Source organism: Pteronotus mesoamericanus, unplaced genomic scaffold, assembly GCF_021234165.1.
Source record: "Pteronotus mesoamericanus isolate MK-2021 breed Mesoamerican mustached bat unplaced genomic scaffold, CSHL_Meso_final contig_82, whole genome shotgun sequence".
NCBI lineage: Eukaryota > Metazoa > Chordata > Mammalia > Chiroptera > Mormoopidae > Pteronotus > Pteronotus mesoamericanus.
In genome coordinates, this window is record NW_026555265.1 from 8865345 (window position 1) to 8885314 (window position 19970).

At 41.3% G+C, this 19970-nt stretch overlaps 1 protein-coding gene across 1 annotated transcript in view; it reads right to left on the reverse strand.

The window, feature by feature from the left end:
- Positions 1–359: 359 nt before the first annotated feature.
- Positions 360–19970, reverse strand: part of PCOLCE2 (procollagen C-endopeptidase enhancer 2) — a 61011-nt gene continuing 41400 nt past the window's right edge. Inside the window, exons 6-9 of the mRNA XM_054585155.1 lie at positions 11447–11601; positions 7141–7224; positions 5191–5358; positions 360–821 (exon numbers count right to left, since the gene is read on the reverse strand). Coding sequence (XP_054441130.1) covers positions 691–821; positions 5191–5358; positions 7141–7224; positions 11447–11601 — 538 coding nt within the window. The 3' untranslated portion in view covers positions 360–690. The remainder of the gene's footprint in view (positions 822–5190; positions 5359–7140; positions 7225–11446; positions 11602–19970) is intronic.

A 19970-nucleotide genomic window follows, 5' to 3' on the forward strand; every position in this document is an offset into this window, starting at 1 on the left:
TCACTAAATATACCTGAGCTTCAATTTCTATTTTGTAATAGGAAATTACAAAATAGAAACTGAAGCTGAACTAGATCTCTGAGGGACACCATTTAGGCACTAACATTTCTTGGTTCTGCAGAGAAGAATTATAGTCTGTTTATATTACTAGATCCATTCAGTCCCCAAAGTTCTCAGAACACTAAGTCTTTTAGCAAAGTGTAGATTGTTACAAAGACAGCCTTCTGTGTAAATAGCAGGGGATATTCTTTTTTACAGGGCCCCACTCATATATAAAAGCCATTCAATGGCTGTTGTATAATCATTTAAAAATATTTTATTAAGCATTGATTTTAAAAAATGCAAGAAAAGAATATAACACCTTGGAGCAAATATTGCACTTATTTCTTTTTTTTACATCTTCACAAAATTCATTTCTAAAATACCCTTCTACAGAGATGTATAAATAAACTGCTTCCAAACTGTCAACACTTGGTACCATTAATTTCCTACGACCACACTGAGATACCTGCTTCTCCAGGTGTAGGCACGGGACTTCCATCAGCGATGCTGGAGGCCTCGCACCTACATCATGTGAAGAGTAAACCTTTCTGAATGCTTAATATTTAATATAAGATTGTTTTTCTACTGAGAAAAATAGATCTTTCAAAGGCAATGACAGAATGTAGCTTCAATTGACACAGTTCTCTGTTAACATCGCTTGTTTTCCAAGGCATTCAAGAACTTCTGATTCTTGGTCTTGAACATCATGACGAAGCTGTTTGGCATGATTTTGGCTTGCCCATCTTCACCCACTTGGCCCATAATAATGTAATTTTGACCTAAAAAAAAGTAAATTAAATTTTTTTCTACGTGTGCTTGTTTGAAACAACTGAGACTATAATTTATCTCTAGATAAATGTTCTGTAAATACCAATTATATGTTTATTCTATCTAGGATAAGAGCTGGTTTAAGACTCTCATCAGAAAGCTTCCAGTCAAGATGGCAGTGTAGGTAAACACGGCTTGCCTCCTCACACAACCACATCAAAGTTACAACTAAACTGCAGAACAACCATCCTCCAGAACCACTGAATAGCAGTCCTATACCTATGGAATTAAAGAAGAAACCTCATCAAGACTGGTAGGATGGCCAGAGACATGGAATAGGTTGGTCCTACACCCACATATGGCAGATAAAAATCAGGAGGAATATCTTAGGAGCAAGAGGTCCCAGCCCTATACCAGGCCTCCAAGCCCAAGTTTCCAATGCCAGGAAGATAGGTTCCTGTAACTTCTGGCTGTAAAATCCAGTCGGGATCAAGGCTGTGGAAGACAGAAACTGTTGGAGTCCCATGCAATTCTTCTTAAAGGGCCCATGCACAGACTTACTCACACTTACTCCCTCTGAGCTCCAGCATGGGGACAGCAGCTTGAAACGCACCAGAAATTTATGGGGAGAAACTGAATTATCTAACATTAGGACAAGAGCTAGGGGCCAGTTTTCTCCCTGACAGAAGTGATGGCAAAGGCCATTGTTCCTTTTCTGAACCCTCCCCCCGCACAGAACTGGCAAGTGGGTGCAATATCCGAGTCTCCACCAACTTGGCTAACACAGTTCATCTCACTTTGATTTCCTAAGGTTCCACCCTACCCAACTTTGGGGTTCACCCAAGCTGTTTCCAGTGACTTTACCATATGAATGGCTTGTATGGCTCATGTTTCAGATTTTCCCAAATTCTCTCAAACAAGCAGCATATAGCCTCAGTGACCACACTCAGTAACCTCTTGCTAAGTGGCCACAGACCCAGTACTAGCAGCAGCTGGCCTTGGTAAACAGCTTGGCCTTGCCTGGGCTCCTCCAAGCCCAGCGTAAGTAGCAGCCATTTGCAGGTCACTCTAGCCTATGCCAGATGGTCCCAGACAGAACACAGGTGGTGGCTGATCTGGGACACGCCAACAGCAATCAAGGCTCAACTACAAGAGGAGGGTATATGCAGCCCACTTGGTGGGCACACCTTGAGTACCCAGCTTGGGTGATAGGGGAGGCTGTGCCACTGGACCCTAGAGGACATCTGCTATATTAGACCACCCTACAAAGCTCTATCTAATACATAGAAACAAAAACAAGGAGACTGCCAAAATGAGCAGATGAAGAAACATGGCTCAAATGAAAGAACAGAACAAAACTAGAAAAATAACTAAGAAAAAATGGAGACAAGCAACCTAGTAGATGCAGAGTTCAAAACACTGCTTATAAGGATGCTCAAGGAACTTAGTGGGAATCTCAACAGCATAAAAAAGATGCAGCCAGAAACAAAGAATACACTAATCAAAATAAAGAACACTTAACAGGGAATCAGTAGTAGAGTGAATGAAGCCAAAAATCAAATCAACGATTTGGAATATAAGGAAGCAAAAACACCCAATCAGAACAGCAAGGAGAAAAATGGATCCAAAATTATGAGGATAGTGTAAGGAGTTTCTGGGACAACTTCAAGTATACCAACATTCGCATCATGGGGGTTCTTGGAGGAAGAGAGAGAGCAAGAAATTGAAATCTTATTTGAAAAAATAATGACAGGAAACTTCCCTAACTTGGTGAAGAACATAGACATACAAATCCAGGAAGTGCACAAAGTTCCAAACAAAATGAACCCAACGAGGCCTGTACCAAAACACACCATAACTAAAATGCCAAAGTTTAAAGACAAAGAGAAAATCTTAAAAGCCACAATACAAAAGCAGTTAGTTACCTACAAGGGAGCTCCCATAGAGAGTCAGCTGATTTCTCAAAAGAAACTTTTCAGGCTAGAAGAGATTGGCAAGAAATATTCAAAATGATGAAAAGCAAGGGCCTACAACCAAGATTGCTTGACCCAGCAAAGCTATCATTTAGAATTGAAGACAGATAAAGAGTTTCCCAGGCAAGAAAAAGCTAAAGGAGTTCATCACCACCAAACCAGTATTATATGAAATGTAAAAGGTCTTTTTTAAGAATATCAAAAATATGAACAATAAAATAGCAATAAATACATATCATCAACAATCGAGTCTAAAAAACAAAATAAACAAACAAGCAAAACAGAATCAGAATCACAGTTACAGAGAACATTTTGATGATTGTCTGATGGGAAGGGGGTCAGGGATATGGGCAAAAAAGGTGAAGGCATTAAGAAGTACAAATTGGTTGTTACAGAATAGTCATAAGGATGTAAAGTACAGCATAGGGAATATAGTAGTCAAAGAACATGCACGCATGACCCATGGACATGGACAATGATGTGGGGATTGCTTGAGGGTGTGCGGGGGGGGGGGAAGGGGGAAAATTGGGACAACTGTAATAGCATAAACAATAAAATATAATTTAAAAATATTCTCATTAGCAAAAATCTAAATTAAACTGTGTAACACATTCCAGGTATGCTAACACTAGGAGGCTAGATGGAATAACTAGACCCAGGCATGCCCTGCTCTGTCATGTTGTAGGTCTTGTGTCCATACTGAGTGTCTTCCAAGAAGGATGCCCTGTGTTCATGTGAAAGGCTCTCATTCCTCAGGGTACCTCTACTGCTCCCTGACATGCCATCCTCAGATGGCGTCTCAGATTCCAATAGTGCTCCTGGATTTTCCAGGCATCTGGCAATGAATGACTCACTGTCTTCAGCTGTTGTCTTGAACCACTTTCCAACATCCAAGCATCTATACTATGAAAGTTTCTTCAGGGCATGGTTGCATCATATACTTCTTTGCATCCTTTTAGTCCTTTTCAGAAATAGGTACTAAAAAAAATACTTATATATGTTACCTTTTTAAAAATGATGTTAGTATGTTTGGCTAAGTTAGGCCTAGACTGGGGCCTATGCTGTAGTATGTTGGGTTCGACTCTGAGGATTTATGTTGCCTCAGAAAAACATCATAAAGGCTATACGTATCATGACCTTTTTTCCTCCCTCTTCGCCAGTGCATCCCCAGAGAGATATGTTTCCTTTTTCCCTTGCAAATCCTTCTTCCGTGGGCTAACAATGTCATCACAGAAGTCCTACGCCTGGGAAAGCTGGCCAGGTGGGGCTGGCACTGCCACCTCAAGGCTAGTGTCATTATGAGATCTTCGAGCATTTAGATGTGCATTATTTGCCGCTCCTGGCAGTTCTGAAGAGAAGTGTTATCTTTTACAGAGCCTTTGCTATCTCCTCTGAAAAATCAATGTGAGATTGCTGCCTTCCTGACTTTTCTGACAATCTGAGTTCATACTAAAGCTTCCTTGAAGTGAATATTCTGTATTTCTCTGTGTCTCTTTCCCTCTAGTTTGTTTTGTTTTGGTTTTGGTTTTGTTACAAGTCTGAGGAAAGGAATGATTTGAGATTGGATGGAGAAATCATGCAATATCACACAGTGGGACAGCAGGAATTACTACCATTCCAAAGAGAGGGTTCTAGATTTGCTGTTTACAGAAAGACATCTACATATATATCATATAGGGGGAAGTGGCAATAGAATATGTATAGTATGATCCCATTTGTCTAAGTGGGTATGTGGATAGAAACTTTCTGGAAGTATTCATAGTACCTTTCAATTTGAAAGGGAAAGGGCTTCACATTTTTTTTTTATATCCTTTCTACGTATTTAAACTTCTTAAAAAACATGGAACATAGGTTACTTTTATAAGTTAAAGAGCTTGTTTAAAAATTATGTGCCTCTGGCTCTGGAGTAACTATCCCTTTTCCATAATTTCTCTTAATAAACTCATTCCCATCTGTGGATTGACTGATCCTATATCTGAAAATGATTCCCAAATCTTTAATTCTAGCCCATATATGCCCCTCTCTCTTCTGAACTTCAGCTCTGAAATGCCTTTTCCTTGATGCATATTTTCCTCTAACCATAGTGCTGATGCCGTAAGTGCAGTAATTGAACATTTTCTCCTGAACTGCTCCTCTGTGTCTGTTCCATATTGATCCAGCTTCAAATGCTTATTGGACTCATTCATCATTTCCACCACCTTGTCCTTGTCCATGTTACAAGAACTGGGACTAGAGCCCAATTCTGCCTGACTCCATGGCTTTCCTTTTCTACCAGAAGCCCTGACTTGACTTCCCTCAAGCAGCCATGGCATGGACAGACCCACGAGTGGCTCAGAGAGGCTTCTTCGCTTCCCCTCTGCCCCTGCACTCCCCTAGAGCAAAGGCTCAAGCTTTTCCCCACGTTTACCTCTTCTGAGGACAGGGCACTGCTTGCAGACCACGGTGATCTTGGCGCTCATGTTCTTGCCGGCCTGTTGAATCGCCAGGTTTCCCTCTTTATAGATGTTGATGAGTGAGACGGTGGCGTGCAGGCTCCCCCCTCGAGGGGCTGTTGTGATGACAGTGCCAGCGACCACTGCGGAAGAAAACGTTTTGGAAACAATGTGACAGTGAAGGTACCTCTACCTGGGCATGAGCAACAGGACCTTGAATCTGTAGAGGCAACACAGTATGAGGGGGTTGGGGCCATGAGGACGGGTGGCAGCCTACCTCTCTGTGTCTCCCCCGACCCCTCTCTTTAGCTGTCCTTTCTCCTAGAACTTTGGTTCATCCCATGGGTCCCCATCTCTCTCTAATAATCAGCAAATACCTGTCTTTTTCTGGGTCTTTGGTATTCTCTTTCTTATCCATCCTACTTATCTTACTTAACAAGTCAAGTAGAGAACTGACGTATAACAAAACATTTTCTTGCTTAAAAAAAAAAAAAATCTCTAGCAAAATTCAGTTGCTTTTCATTGTGTAATTCTCATTTTTCCATTATGACCCTCAAAGAAAGGAGTCTTATTTCTGAGTCATAGAAGGAATTATGCTGTGTTTCTCAAAGGCAGGCTTTGGGCACTTGAGTGGAGGCAGGTCCATGTGGTACAGGACTTGCACTGAATGACTTTTACATGCGCCCTGTCCCTGCCTGAAAAAACCAGGAGCTGCTTGGTTGCCATGACAAACCAAACTGCCACGAGAGGAGTGTCACCAATGCTGGTTAAGAACCGATGAGCCCCCGGGGGTAGTATTTGCTCATTTTGCCATGTAACTGAGTCACAGCGGAATAAATCAAGGTTTGGACTTGGCTGATATGAGCTTTTCGGGGTAAAGTGAGAACTTACTGCTTACATAGGGTGCAAAGCTCATGAAATCAGAATTCTCCCCCTGCCTTACTTTGGTTCCTGGAGATAAGTGCTCACTGCAAAATGGCAGTCTGTAGCCACGGGGACAGGCTCCAAAGGACAGGCAGGGAGATTTCCTTAGGCACCTCCTACGGGAGACTAGGCTGGCTGTGCTGGCCATGACACCTGGGGCCGCTTGTTTCCATTTTACACCGGTTACTTGAAGATGCCAGCGTGTCCCCTCCGGCTGGGTTTAGGGCCCAGACTGCTCAGCACCTTCTTTCACTAGAACACAGCATGCTGTGCTGCGGCTGGGGCCTCTTCCGGGGGGCCCTGGGTTTAGGGTGACCTTTTAGGCTACAGCCACTTTCTTCTCCTGGTAAGACTTTTCTTAAATAATCTTTTGGAAAATAATCAACATAATTAAATTTGGTATCTTTTGCTCTTGAGTGTCTTTCACAAAAAAGTGCAATTATTTTTTAGTGTAAAAAGCTCTTATAAGTCTAAGACATTAATAGGTAATGTCGCCTCTGGTTCCACTTTATAAATATTTCCAAATGGCTTTCTGATTTCCAGGCTTTAACTGAGAACTCTAGAAGGACCCCACAGAGGAAATGCTTGAATTTCTTGTGAGAGGGGCCAGATTGGCTATGCTTCTCATTTACTTAAGTTGAATTACAGATGTGTGAAAAAATAATCAACACATAAAAAAATATGTGAGAACAAAAAGTACACAGGTTTTTTCCCAGGAATACTGAGCAGCCAGACTACATAGAATAACAGTATCATGTACCAGGAGTCAAATTAAGTTCATGTGAAAAAGTATATTTTCTATACACATGATTTTCTCAGCTGTGAAATCCAGCACTTTGAAGAACACAAGTCAACACACCTTGGTGCATGGGGAAATATTTTCTTGAGTAAATCAAGAGTGTAACTTACCCTTTACCATCACATTCATAGCAATTCCTTTGAGACTAAGCACGCAGTCTCAAAGTTCTTACTGAAGAGAAAAGGCTAGTTTTACTTCTTACCAAAATTACTTGAACAGTAATTGCTTTCCAGGGTACCCGTCCATCTGCACTTTTGCTGACACATGGCCACTGTGGGTTTTAAACCTTAATTCAAAAAAGAAAGTCATTAGATTCAGGAAAATGAATTCAAATATAATTGGTATTTCGATACGAATCTATCAATTTACAATTCCCATTTATTTCCCTGAGCAACCAATACCTCATTGCAAAGAACTAATTAAGAAGCGTGCAAAAGAAATTCTTTATGTTACCAACTACTGCACCAATTTCCTTGGTGTAACTGAATAGCCTTTGCTGAATTTTAAATTTGTGATAAAAGATAACCCACATTTAGCCCTATTCTCTTCTTCCTTTACATAAAACTAGCACTATAACCAAAAACAGATATGGTCTCCCACTGCCCTGCTTAGAAAAATCTAGTACAACAAATATAAACTTAGATAATATAGGTTAATCCTTCACTTTACACAAGGGATCCTACGATGCTCCCCCTGAAGATGGAGGGAGCTTTCTCGGTGCATTTAAAATAGGCAATTGCCTAAATGTGACTGGCAAAGGTTTCTTCAGAAACACTGCTCATGTGTAAAATGTGTTATATCTGCAATTAGATGCAACCAACTACAGAACATTTATGTTGAGCCTGTCACTGCCTGTCTGGGGATATTTTTGGTTGTCACAGTTAGGTGCTTCTAGCATCTAGTGGGGAAGGATGTTGCTAGATAGCTTACACTGGACAGTGACCGGCAGCAATGAGTTAGGTGGCCCAAAATGTTAAAAGTGCCAACACTGAGAAACCATGAGTTAGTAAAATGAACATATTTAATCCCCATCACCATCATTTAAAAGGTTTCACAAATACTTGCTAATCATTTAAATATTAATTATTTAAACATTTAATATATTGTATACTATAAATATATAAATCTATTATATATTAAATAGATAAGTATTTAAAAATATAATTTTAAATTAGAATACCTAGATTATTTAAATCTAGAAAGACTATTTTAAGTAAAACTGTAACAAAATTGTACTTGTTAGGTAAAAATCTGCAATTGGAATATTGCCCTTTTAATAGGTTCTGCAACTCTTTTGTGAATTTATTATTTATTTATTTATTCCTAATTTGTATCCCTGCTTAACTCCAAAAGGGAACTGAAATGAATTACAGTATTAAAATATATACAATTTGATGTTAAATATATATAAAATTTTAAACACACATTTCTTTGTGAAAGGAAGAGTTCAGTAAATACGCAGGGGTGTCCAACCCACGGCCTGCAGCTGCATGCAAACCAGGATGGCTGTGAATGTCACAAAACCGTAAATTTACGTAAAACCACTTTTTTTTTTTTCTTATTAGTTTTCATTAGTGTTTGTGTATTTAACGTGTGGCAGAAGACAATTCTTCTTCCAGGGTGGCCCAGAGACGCCAAAAGGCTGGAGGCCCGTGTTAGGGGGAACATTGTTCCAAAGGTTGGAGGCCGAAATTTACCTAATTCCCTGAATCAAAAAGCAGTGCCATCAGTGGGTGCATAAACAGACCCTCATCAAGGTGACAAGCTGTTTGATAGATCAACTCGCTGTCTAATTTCCACAGCTCTTGTTCAAATTCTTTTACACTAACCTGCGGTTCTCCCTCCTCCCTTCTCATCCTCAGCAGGTGAGCCTGCCTATTTCCTAGAGAGAATAGAAATCATAGAGGAAAATGTCCTTCAGATCCCCACCAAACCTTCGAGCTGTCTTTATCTATAGCCTCTGCCTTCCTTTTCTCCCCTGGGAAAGGCAGTTGCCCCACCTCTAGTCGAAGGTTTGTCCTGCCAACCTTCTGGAGGCCACAACCTCCCATCTTTATAGAAATTTCCTCTTCAGTTCATTCCTTCTGTCTGCCAACATGTGCTCCTTTGCTGGCTACTTCCCAGTAGCTTTAAGTTGCTCCAGACACTCAAAGCCTCTCTGCCCTCCGAGGGCCACACTTGTGGAATAAGTTGCCGAACTCGCTGTCTCAATTTTTTTCACTGTGTTCCACACGCCTCAGCCCACTGAGTCTGGCTTCTGCCTGCATAGCTGCACTCACACAAGTCCTGCTAGGGTCTGCAGCAGCCACCACGCCAAGGAATCAAATGGAAACATTTGAATCCTTCCCTCTTTTGAAATCTGTTAATCCTTGGCTCTACTGACTACTTCCTTCTTGAAGCACTCCCTTGTGTGGCCTCCGTGACCCGGGCTGCTGCTTCCTCCCTCCTCCCTAGCTTCTCCTCTTTGTCTCCTTAACCTCCATATGCTGCCCTTTAATACGCTGGCATTCCCAGAGATTTAATTCCAGCCCTCTCCTTTCACCCCTAACCTCTCCCTGGCCAATCTCACTCTGGATCATGGTATCAACAATGTCTATGTTGATGACTCTCAAATTCAGAGAGCTTGCTTAAATCTCTCTTCTGGCCATAGATTTAACTGTCCACATGACATCTCCACTTGAGTATCTCACAGACACCTTAGATGCAACAGGCTTAACTCATGAACCTACCCCTAAACCCGGTTCCCAGCTCCAGTGAACGGTTGTTTCCCCCCGCCTCCCGGCTTTTGCAAGCCAGGGACCTGGGAGGCATTCTTGACACCTCCCTGATCTCCCTAGTCCAATTCATCACCAAGCCCTGTCAATATCTCCCAAGGTCCCTGGCTGTCACTACAGTCAACATCTCTTGACTATCTGCATTTTGTCATAGCACAGTTCCTCTGCACAACCACAAGTACCTATTGATGCTCTTAACCCCTACAATCTATTCACAGTGGCCAGAGTGATCTTCTTCATAGTGTAAATCTAGTCCTGAACTTTGCTTAATTCATCAACAACTTCCCCCACACTTAGAATAAAATCCAAAATACTCAGCAGCATAAGGAGAGAGGTGGTAGAGACTAAAGACGAATCTAGAAAGAGAGAATAGGGATGAAATGTGCAAGGTCTTACATACCATGTGAAAGAGTTGGGCTCTTGTGCTGTTTGGTAGCCACTGGCCACATGAGGCTTTTTAAATTCCATTAAATTAAAAATTCAGTTCCTTGGTATCACTGGCCACATTGTAAGTATTCATTAGTGGCTAATGCATTAGATGGTACAGTTGTAGAGAATGATTTGGTGGGTCCTGCGTGTGTGGTGGGGGGCAAGCAGTGGGGAGGTATCACAGAGGAGGTCCAAGGTGGTCCTAAGCATGTGACTCTGGTGCTGTAGGCCATGCCTGGGTAAACAGGCAGAGAAGCTGGTTCAAGGCAGAAAATAGTGTGATAAAAAAAGTTGTTTGATAGGTTTTCATTTAAATGTCTAGCAGTTGCAAAATTCTAGAAGATAATTACAAATCCATGTTTGCAATTTCAGAGAAAGTTTACAACTGGAGATAAAAGCTGGGGAACCACTAAGCACTGTGGGTGTGACCTGATAATTCTTAGGACACCACAGTCCCCTGAGATAAGTGGGAGAAATGCTGCTGTAAAGTGAGGCAGTACTCTTCCACACCACAAGGGGGCACACTGAGGGAGTGCTCAGAAAAATCAGCTCTTCAGGATGTGCCTGTACTTAAACAACCTTACTTTGAGCATCAGAAAAATGGCCATAAAGTTGTTCTTATTTCAACTTGCCTCATTCCTTAACCTTAGCTCCTTCCTTCTCACTTTTCCCTCCCCCCTGGATTTAGATTTTGGTAACAGGTCTGAAATCCCAGTGAATGGAGCTTCCAGGATGCATAGACTAGGTACAGGGACCCACTCCTGCCTCCCCAAATCTTAGAGCACATCCCAGACCAGACTTACCCAAATGACTTCCATATTTTTGTTTGACTTACTCCAATTTGAAAAAAATAATATATTTTGTATGACACATTCTGAAGCAAAGCAAAAAAAAAAAAAGCCCTTCAAACACTGGCAGATATGAAAGCAGGCAGGTGTCGAGGCCCTAGAACTTTAAACTAAAATACTGTAATTCTAAATAATAGAAAGAAAACCATAATTTTATAAGTGCCAGGAAAGGAAAAAATAAGTCTTACAATGATCTGTTACTAGGGTTCCTAGTAATTTTTAAGTGGTCATAATTTCCTTAGATGACATTCAAAAACTATTAGCTTATTAGTATTCTTATACCATATACTTTTCTTTCATTAATGGAGTCATATTATTCTCTTACATATGTTTTCATCTTATTTAACTTACTTTAGTTTCAAATATCTTCCTTTTATTTGATTTTTTTTCTACTTCAAAAGATTTTTTTTTAATATTCCTTAGGTTTGTGAACAAACTTCAAAACAGAAAAACTCACCTGTAGTCGCAGAGAATGTGGTGGTAATTGGTGATGCCGTAGTCGTTGGTAATTTTTTTGGCCTGAATTTGTAGTGACCAATAAATCCATCTGCAGTTAAGCTTAAGTCTGAGAAAAACTGAATGAGAAGCTCATTTTTCTCAGACACAATTGGCCTAAAAGAACAAAAACATGTTAAAATAGATATGTTTTAAAGTTTAATTGGTACCTCTCTGAAATGTATAATTTTCTAACTTTCCATTAATTTCTGACAAATTACTACTTGTTTATACTTAAAAGCTAAAACACTTTTAAAAAGTGAACGTCTTAACCTGCTTAATATCAATGCTAATAGCTAATATCTACTGAATGTTTGCTAAGTTAGGCACTGTGCTTTATGAAAACACTTCCAATTCTATTTGTACCACAACCCCATTATTATCCCCCTTTTATGGAGTAGGCAACTGAAGTTCAGAGAGTTCAAGTGATTTGTCTAAGGCCCTTGAGCTAGTGTGTAGGAGGGATGGGATTTGTGTCCTGGACCAGGCGTCTCCGGAGACTGTGGTAGACAAGGGGACCGATATAAACATTGAGCTGTGGCTGGTCCCCGACAAACACCTCAGGATTTAACCAGACATGGGAACTGCATGACTTCTTTGAAGGACTCTGGGTCCTAGGTGGCCGGGAGAGCCAGGGATGCTGGCCATAGAGAATCAGATGGAGAAACTGAATGAGTTCCCAGACCCTGTGAAGACACAGCCAGAGGGCTCATAACCTGGAGATAAGGGAGCCTGAGCAGGGTGTGGTAGAACTTCTGCTTCATGTTCAATGAGCATTCTTATCCGCGTGCCTGAAGTGGAAACATTTCTGTTTATAATATTGGTAGTAAATGTTCTGAAGAAGAAAAAGTGATTATTTTGTTCTGGTGGTCATGAATGACATCATTAAAAACTCCAGTATTAAAACTATTTAGGGGCTTGCTTGGTCAGTTGATATTAAAGGTTTAGTGGTAATAATAACTGAGGCTCAAAATCTCTCTTAAATCTCAGGGGACAACTGTATTATACAAGACAGTAGTTTCATTTAACCTTTGCTATTATTATTTAAACAATGGCAAAAAATGTTGTTTGGCTAATTCTGTTTAAAAAGTGATTCAGAAGTAGAAAAAATAATCAAGTCATTTAATTGAATCAATTGATGGTTCGACTAAATTCCTTTACTGAGGCATCTTCTCGGCTGAATCACTTCTTAGGCATCATGGGCAGCAAATAAGGAAGCAGGTCATTTTCCCACCAATCAGCTACTTTGGGTGGGGGTGAGTCGAGGGGAGGGTAGATCTGTACTTGACCCAACCAGCAAGAAAAATTTGCAAAATCTTTTCTGCTCTGAAGGTTGTTACCTTCTGAGCCAAGGGATCTGGCAAATGCATGAATGAGCTTTGTGACCTATATTTGGGGTTCTGGCCACAAAAGTGACCAAGGTGATTTAAATAATGCTTCTTAGAAATAAGCCTTTAACAGAAATATCCTATCTTGCTTTTGAAAACACATTCCATTAAATAAATATAAACAGGATGCTTAAACACAATTCTCAACTGCAATTACAAATGCAACATCACTTTTGTTTAAATGATAAAATTACAAAAAGCAGCTATTACAAGCACCAAAGGAAACGTTAAGACCCAACCCCGTTGGCCTTTGAGGCAGGATGTTGTAATTAGAGTGATCGTTCACTGCCTTTTCTGTGAACTAATCTTGGAAACATGTATTGGAAACTGAATTTTCTCGAGGAGTATTTTAGTAACAACCATATTTTTGTTATACTGTTACTGAGCTTTTGTATAAATGTGACAGAATCACGGTGCCATAAATGTACTGAGGTCCAAGTATGGAATCTGCAGATTAATGTTACAAATCACTAGAAAGGCAAGAAGAAATCTCACTGGGACCGACTCCACCCTGGCACACCCTGGGAACAGACCTAGGGGGCGGTGTCGTTTCTGACAGCCAGAGACAGGGGCTCTTTCTGCATTGTCAATCCACAGTCTTCCTCTTCTTCAATCGCTAGTCAATCAAACACCACATCCTGCCTTTTTTGCCTCCTATATGCTCCTTGCTCCATCTCCACGACTCCTCCCTACCTCCTAGGCTTTACCTGGATCCCGGCCACGGCCTCCTAATCGGCCTTGCTGCTCATCAAGATGGGGGGGTCCAGAGGTGCTAGTCCTGTCTCTTCCTGCCTCAATGCATTTCAAGGGCTCCAGTGTCTGCAGCACATGGAACCAAGCTGAACCCTCCCGCCTCCTCTCTCTCTCCAGGCCCCACTTCAAGGTTTAGGCTCCAGAAGAGCATGTCTCTCTCCTGCACATCTGCGCTCTCGGAACTCCCTCTGCCTGGAATGAGTCTGCCCTCCCTTTGGCCTCTAACTTCAGCTCTTCCTTCAAGAGGCACCATCTCCTCCTGACCTCCCTGCCACTTGTCAGAAATTCACCCAGGACATTCCTTTGCCAAATTACCCATCTGCCTTGATTCACTCCCTTCCCCTACTGATTTATCTTTGTGTTCCAGGAACCTGACATAATGCCAGACGCTCTGGGGTGAAGTAAATGTTTCCAAACTGAATTCAACGGTATTGAGAGGGCACGGCACCACACACACTCCTCCTTCTAGCCCCGCCCCCAACCCCAGCTCTCCTCCTCCCAGTCACGCTTTTCACAGGGGAAACCTCCCCGAACAGGTTTGCTCATTTCCCACGCTGCCCCACCCACCCGAGTACTCTACTATGGGAGAACCTCCTGGTCAGCCTGTTAGTTGCTGGCAGGCAGTCAAGCTACTCCCGACTAAGTGCTCAGAAGTGATTGGTGCTCAGCAGCCCTTTCATAGTCCCCACCCAGCCCCTCCCCCCGCCTGGAGGCACCCACTACCCTGAGTTTTGTGCTTCTCCTTTTCTTGCTTTTATCTGTAGTTACAGATATGTATACATTACTAAACAATACAGCGTACAGTGAGCATGCTCCTAAACTTCATATACATGAAAGGCTATGGTGTACATTTTTCTGCACTTTTTTTCACTCTCAACATTATACCTGTGAGAGTCATCCACTGTTTTCATTGGTGTTGTGTGCTGTAACACAATGTAACTATTCTCTTACTAACATTTGGCTCATTAGTCCTCCCCATCCTGCACCCTGCCAATTACAAACAGTATTGTCCAGAGCATCCTTGTATGTGTCTTGTGATGCATATGGGCAAAAAGTACAGTTCGTGGGCACCATGGGAGGGGAGGTATATGCTGTACCTCAAGGACACAGGATAGATGCTCATTTTCAACTTCATTAGATAATGTGAAACTGATTTCCCAAGTGGTTGTGCCAATTTGCACTCTGAATTTTCAGATTGTTCACTGTGTACCTTTCTTCTTTGGGGAATGCTTTTTGCCCACTATTTCTATTGAGTTGTGCTGTATTCCTTATTAATCTTTAGGATTTCTAGATGTACTCATATTCTGAAACCTAGGTCTTTGTCAAATATATGTTACAAATATGTGTTTCTGTTTTGTGCCTTCTCTTTAAGGTGCATTTTGATGAGTAGAAGTTTTCGCTGAAGTTTCTCATTTGAGACTCCAATCCACCCGTAATTAATTTTTGTGCGCTATTAGATAGGAACACATTCATCTCCCCGTGTGCCTGACGGTTGTCCCTGCCTGATTTTGCATTAGGGGCATCCCGCACCAGCCGACCTTGTGGGTCTCTGCGGTGCCCCCAATGTGCAGGCATCTGTGGAGTGTTTCTGGCCGTGTTTCTGGCCATGCCCCTGGGGAACCCACGCGGTCTTCAGCACAGCAGCTTTCTGACACAGCTCCGGGAGGCGAGCAAACCCTCCTGCTGGGCCCTTCTTCAAAGCTGTCTTAGCACCTCCCTCCCGCCACCCTGCAGTTCCCTACACATTTTAGAGTCAGGCTGTCAGCTTTCTTGAAAACCAATGTCGACATTTTTTAATTGTTTTGATTCTTCCTATTCATGCGGAGAGTACGTAGCTCCATTTAGTTAGATCTTTTAAGGTTTTATACTTTTCTCTCTTAAGGGCTTGCACACAATTTGTTAAATTTATTCTTGGGTATTTTTATATTTTTGTTGCTATTAAAATACCTTTTTAGAAATAGAAGCTTTTAAATTTAAGCTATTTAAGAAAAGATATTCTTGAATAAATCAATGTTTTCAACAGATAAAAACATAAATCCTTAAGTCACACTTTAATCTGGTAATGTATGAAATAGATTTTCTAAATTCAAGCCAATCTTGAATTCCTGGTCAAAGAGTATTTTTTATACATTGTTAGATTTGGCTTGCTAACATTTTTTTTCTTTTAGGATTTATTTTTTATCACATTCATGAGTGAGGTTGGTCTTTAATATTCTTTCCTGGTACTGCCCTTAACTTGTTTTGGTGTCAATTTATATGAGCAATATGAACATTATACATCCAGTCTAATAGTCTGGAACAATCCCTGTTTTTCTCTGGAAGAATCTATATGGTGTTAAAATTGCCTCCTGCTCAGGTGTCTGTTAGAACTCAGGGAGAAACGCAACCTGGGCCTGTCCCCCTCCACCCCACCCGCCCTCATAACTTCTACCTGTGGGTCAAATTTCTTTAATAATTACTTGGCAATTCTGGATTATTCTTTTTTTCTGTGTTTTTAAAAATTGACTATTGTGTTTTATTTGAGATGAAATTTAACCTTTACCATTAAGTATAGTGTCCAAATTTGGGGGTCCAAGAAGGCTGGATATGCATACTATTTGTATTGCTCTATTTTAAAAAATTATTTATTGAATTTATTGGTGTGGCATTAGTTAATAACTGTACATAAGTTTCAGGTGCACAACTCTATAACATATCACCTGTATATTGTACTGTGTGTTCAGTACCCCAAGTTGTGCCCATTTTTACTTGAAAAAAATGTACTTTCTCCCATTATTGGATGCAGTGTTCTCTACCCATTAGAACAAGCCTGTTAAGTGTTTCTTAAATCTTCTGCATCCTAATCTCCCATCTTTCTATAATTCACAATTAAGCTGACAATTATTTGAAAGAGATGTGTTTACAATCTCCTATTACAATAGTGGACTTTGTAAATCTTTTACTTTTTGTTCTTTTTTTGCTTTATACATATATATTTTTTAAAAGATTTTATTTATTTTCAGAGAGAGGGGAAGGGAGGGAGAAAGAGAGGGAAAGGAACGTTGGTGTGCAAGAGAAATATCAGTTGGTTGCCTCTCACAAGTCCCTGTCAGGAACTGGCCCTCAACCCAGGCTTGTGCCCTGTCTCGGAATCGAACCGGTGACCTTTTTGGCTCACAGGCTGGCGCTCAATCCACTGAGCCACACCAACCAGGGCTGCCTTATATATTTTTGATGTAAATACAAGTTTATAATTAATATGCCTTTATGGTAAATTGCATTTTTTATCATTATATAGTAACAATTTCTAGTAATGCTTTCTGCCTAAAATCAACTTTTTTTGATATCAATAAAGCTATGCCAGTTTTCTTTCATTTAGCATTTGCTTCCAATATTTTTTTCTATCATTTTATTCTCAGATGCTCTGTGTTCTTATTTTTTGGAGATGTGTCTTATAAACAGCACATAACTGGGTTTTGCTTTGTTATCCATTCTTATAGTCTTTACCTTTCCACTAATGATTTGATCCATTTGTATTTATACTGATTACAGACAGATACATCTAGATATTTCTACCATCTTATTTTGTACTTTTTATTTGGCCTGCCTTTTTTATTTTTTTAATTAATTATGCTATTACGGTGGCTTAATTTTCCTCCTTTGCCAGCCACCTGGCACCCCCTACTCCCTCGTGATTCCCCCCCCCTTTGTTCATGTCCATGGGTCATGCATGTAAGTTCTTTGGCAACTCCATTTCCTATACTTGCTCTTAACATCCCCTGCCTATTCTGTACCTACCAATTTGTACTTCTTAATCCACTCCCCTTTTCCCCCATTCTCCCAGATGCCCCTCCCCACTGGTCTCCATCCCATGTTCTCCATATCTATGATTGTGTTTCTGTTCTGCTTGTTTAGTTTCTTTTTAAGATTCAATTGTTGATAGTTATGTATTTATTGCCATTTTAGTATTCATAGTTTTGATCTTTTTTTCCTTAAATTAGCCCCTTTAATATTTCATACAATAATGGTCTGGTGATGAACTCCTTTAGCTTTACCTTATCTGGGAAGCAGTTCATCTGCCCTTCGATTTTAAGTGATACCTTTGCCGGATAGAGTAATCTAGGTTGTAGGTCCTTGCTTTTTTCATCAACTTGAATACTTTTTGCCAATCCTTTCTAGATTGCAAAGTTTCTTTTGAGAGATTAGCTGATAGTCTTATGAGAACTCCTTTGCAGGTAATTATAGCTTTTCTTTTCCTGCTTTTGCTATCTTTAAACTTTGGCATTTGAACTACAATGTGTCTTGGTGTGGTCCTCTTTGCATCCATCTTGAGACTCTATGCTTCCTGGACTTGTATGTGTACATCCTTCACCAAGTTAGGGAATTTTTTTTTTAAAACATTTTTTCAAATAGATTTCTAATTTCTTTGCTCTTTCTCTCCTCCTTCTGGCACCCCGATGATGCGGCTGTTGGAATATTGGAAGCTGTCCCAGGGGCTCCTTACACTGTCCTTGATTTTTTTGGATTCTTTTTTCTTCTTACTGGACTGATTGGATGTCTTTCTCTTCCTTATGTTCCAAATCATTGATCTGACTCTTGGCTTCATCCACTCTGCTGTTGATTCCCTGTAAATTGTTCTTTATTTCAAAAGTGTCTTCTTCATTTCTGACTGGATCTTTCTTATGCTGTTGAGGTCCTCACTAAGTTCCTTGAGCATCCTTATAAGCAGTGTATTGAACTCTACATCTGATAGGTTGCTTATCTCCATTTTGTTTAGCTCTTTTTCTGGAGTTTTGATCTGTTCTTTCATTCGGGACATGTTTCTTTGTCTTCCCATTTTGGCAGCCTTCCTGTGTTTGTTTCTATGTACTAGGTAGAGCTGCTTTGACTCCGTGTCCTGTAGGGTCCAGTGGCGCAACCTCCCCTATCTCCCAAGCTGGCTACTCATGATATGCCCTCTCTGTGGGCTGAGTATTCCTTCCTCTTTTAGTTGAGCCTTGATTGCTGTCAGCAGGTCAATGGGAGAGATTTACCTAGGCCAGACAGCTGTAGGGCTGGCTGTGATCACTGGCCATCAACCACCTCCCTCTGTGACTTGGGGAGGTGGTTGGGTGGTGGTGCTCCACCGTGGTTAACTGTCCACTGGGTGTGCAGGCTCTGGGGTTTCCCGGGTGGTGCAGGCCAAGGTCCACCACCACATGTGTTCTGTCTGGGGCCCCTTGGTGTAAGCTATAAAGCAATCTGCAGATGACAGCTGCTGGTGCCAGGCCTGGGGCCACTCAGCAGAAGAGATGGGGGCTGAACTCAGCTGTTGCTTATTTGAGTGACTTTAGGAAGGTCTGAAGCCTGTGCCTAGCCCAGCCATTCATATGGAAAAGACCCTATTACCAGCTTGGGTGGGTCCTTAAATTGGATGGGGTGGAGCCTTAGGTAATTATAGGGTGGGGCTAACCGTATAAGCCTGGTTGATGGAGATTCAGGTCTGGGGCTGCCACACTGTGACTGTGTGGGGAAGGGCTCAGAAGAGGAACAATGGTCACCATCTGCAGTTCTGTCCTCCTGGAAGCTTTCCTCCAGCTCTTGCCCTGAGGCCAGGCACTTCAGTTCCTCTCCATCTGCCACCGGTGCTCTTCAAGGTGCTGCGCTCTTACTGGAGCCCCAGGGGGTAAGTCTGAGCAAGTCTGTGTGCAGGGCCCTCCAAGAGGAGACTCCTGAGAATCCCACAGTTTCTTCTGCCAACCCCATCCCTGACTGGTTTTTATAGCCAGAAGTTGTGAGGATTTATTTTCCTGTGACTGAAACCCTGGGCTTGGTGGTCTGGGGTGGGGCTGGGATCCCTCACTCCTGAGATAGCCTTCTGTGGTATATCCACCACACATGGGTTTGGGACCAGCCCCTTCTGCATCTTCACGTCTCTACCCTTCCACCCCTCTGGGTGAATGTGGTTTCTTTAATTCTTTAATTGTCAGATTTCCTTATAGCTCGATTTCCTGATGGTTCTGACTGGTAGTTGTTCTACAGTTTAGCTTTAATTGTTCTGTGGTTGTACAAGGAGGCAAGCCACGTTAACATACGCCTCCATCTTGGCCACTTATGTTTTTCTTTTTGGATCGTTTTTCTCATTTCATAATTTTCCTCTACCAATTTGAAAGTTAAAGACTTTTACTTTTTCTTGAGGTTACCCTAAATTTAACATCCATATTTTCTTTAGCTTATTATAAAGTTTAATATCTACTGTCAAATAACACAAGGACCTCAGAATCCTTCAACTCTCATTACTAATATCTTTGTTCAATGTTTCTTACTGCATCTCAGTCCTTTACTCTGCGATCATTATCTTTCTCTCTGAAGTTTCTTTGGTTAGGG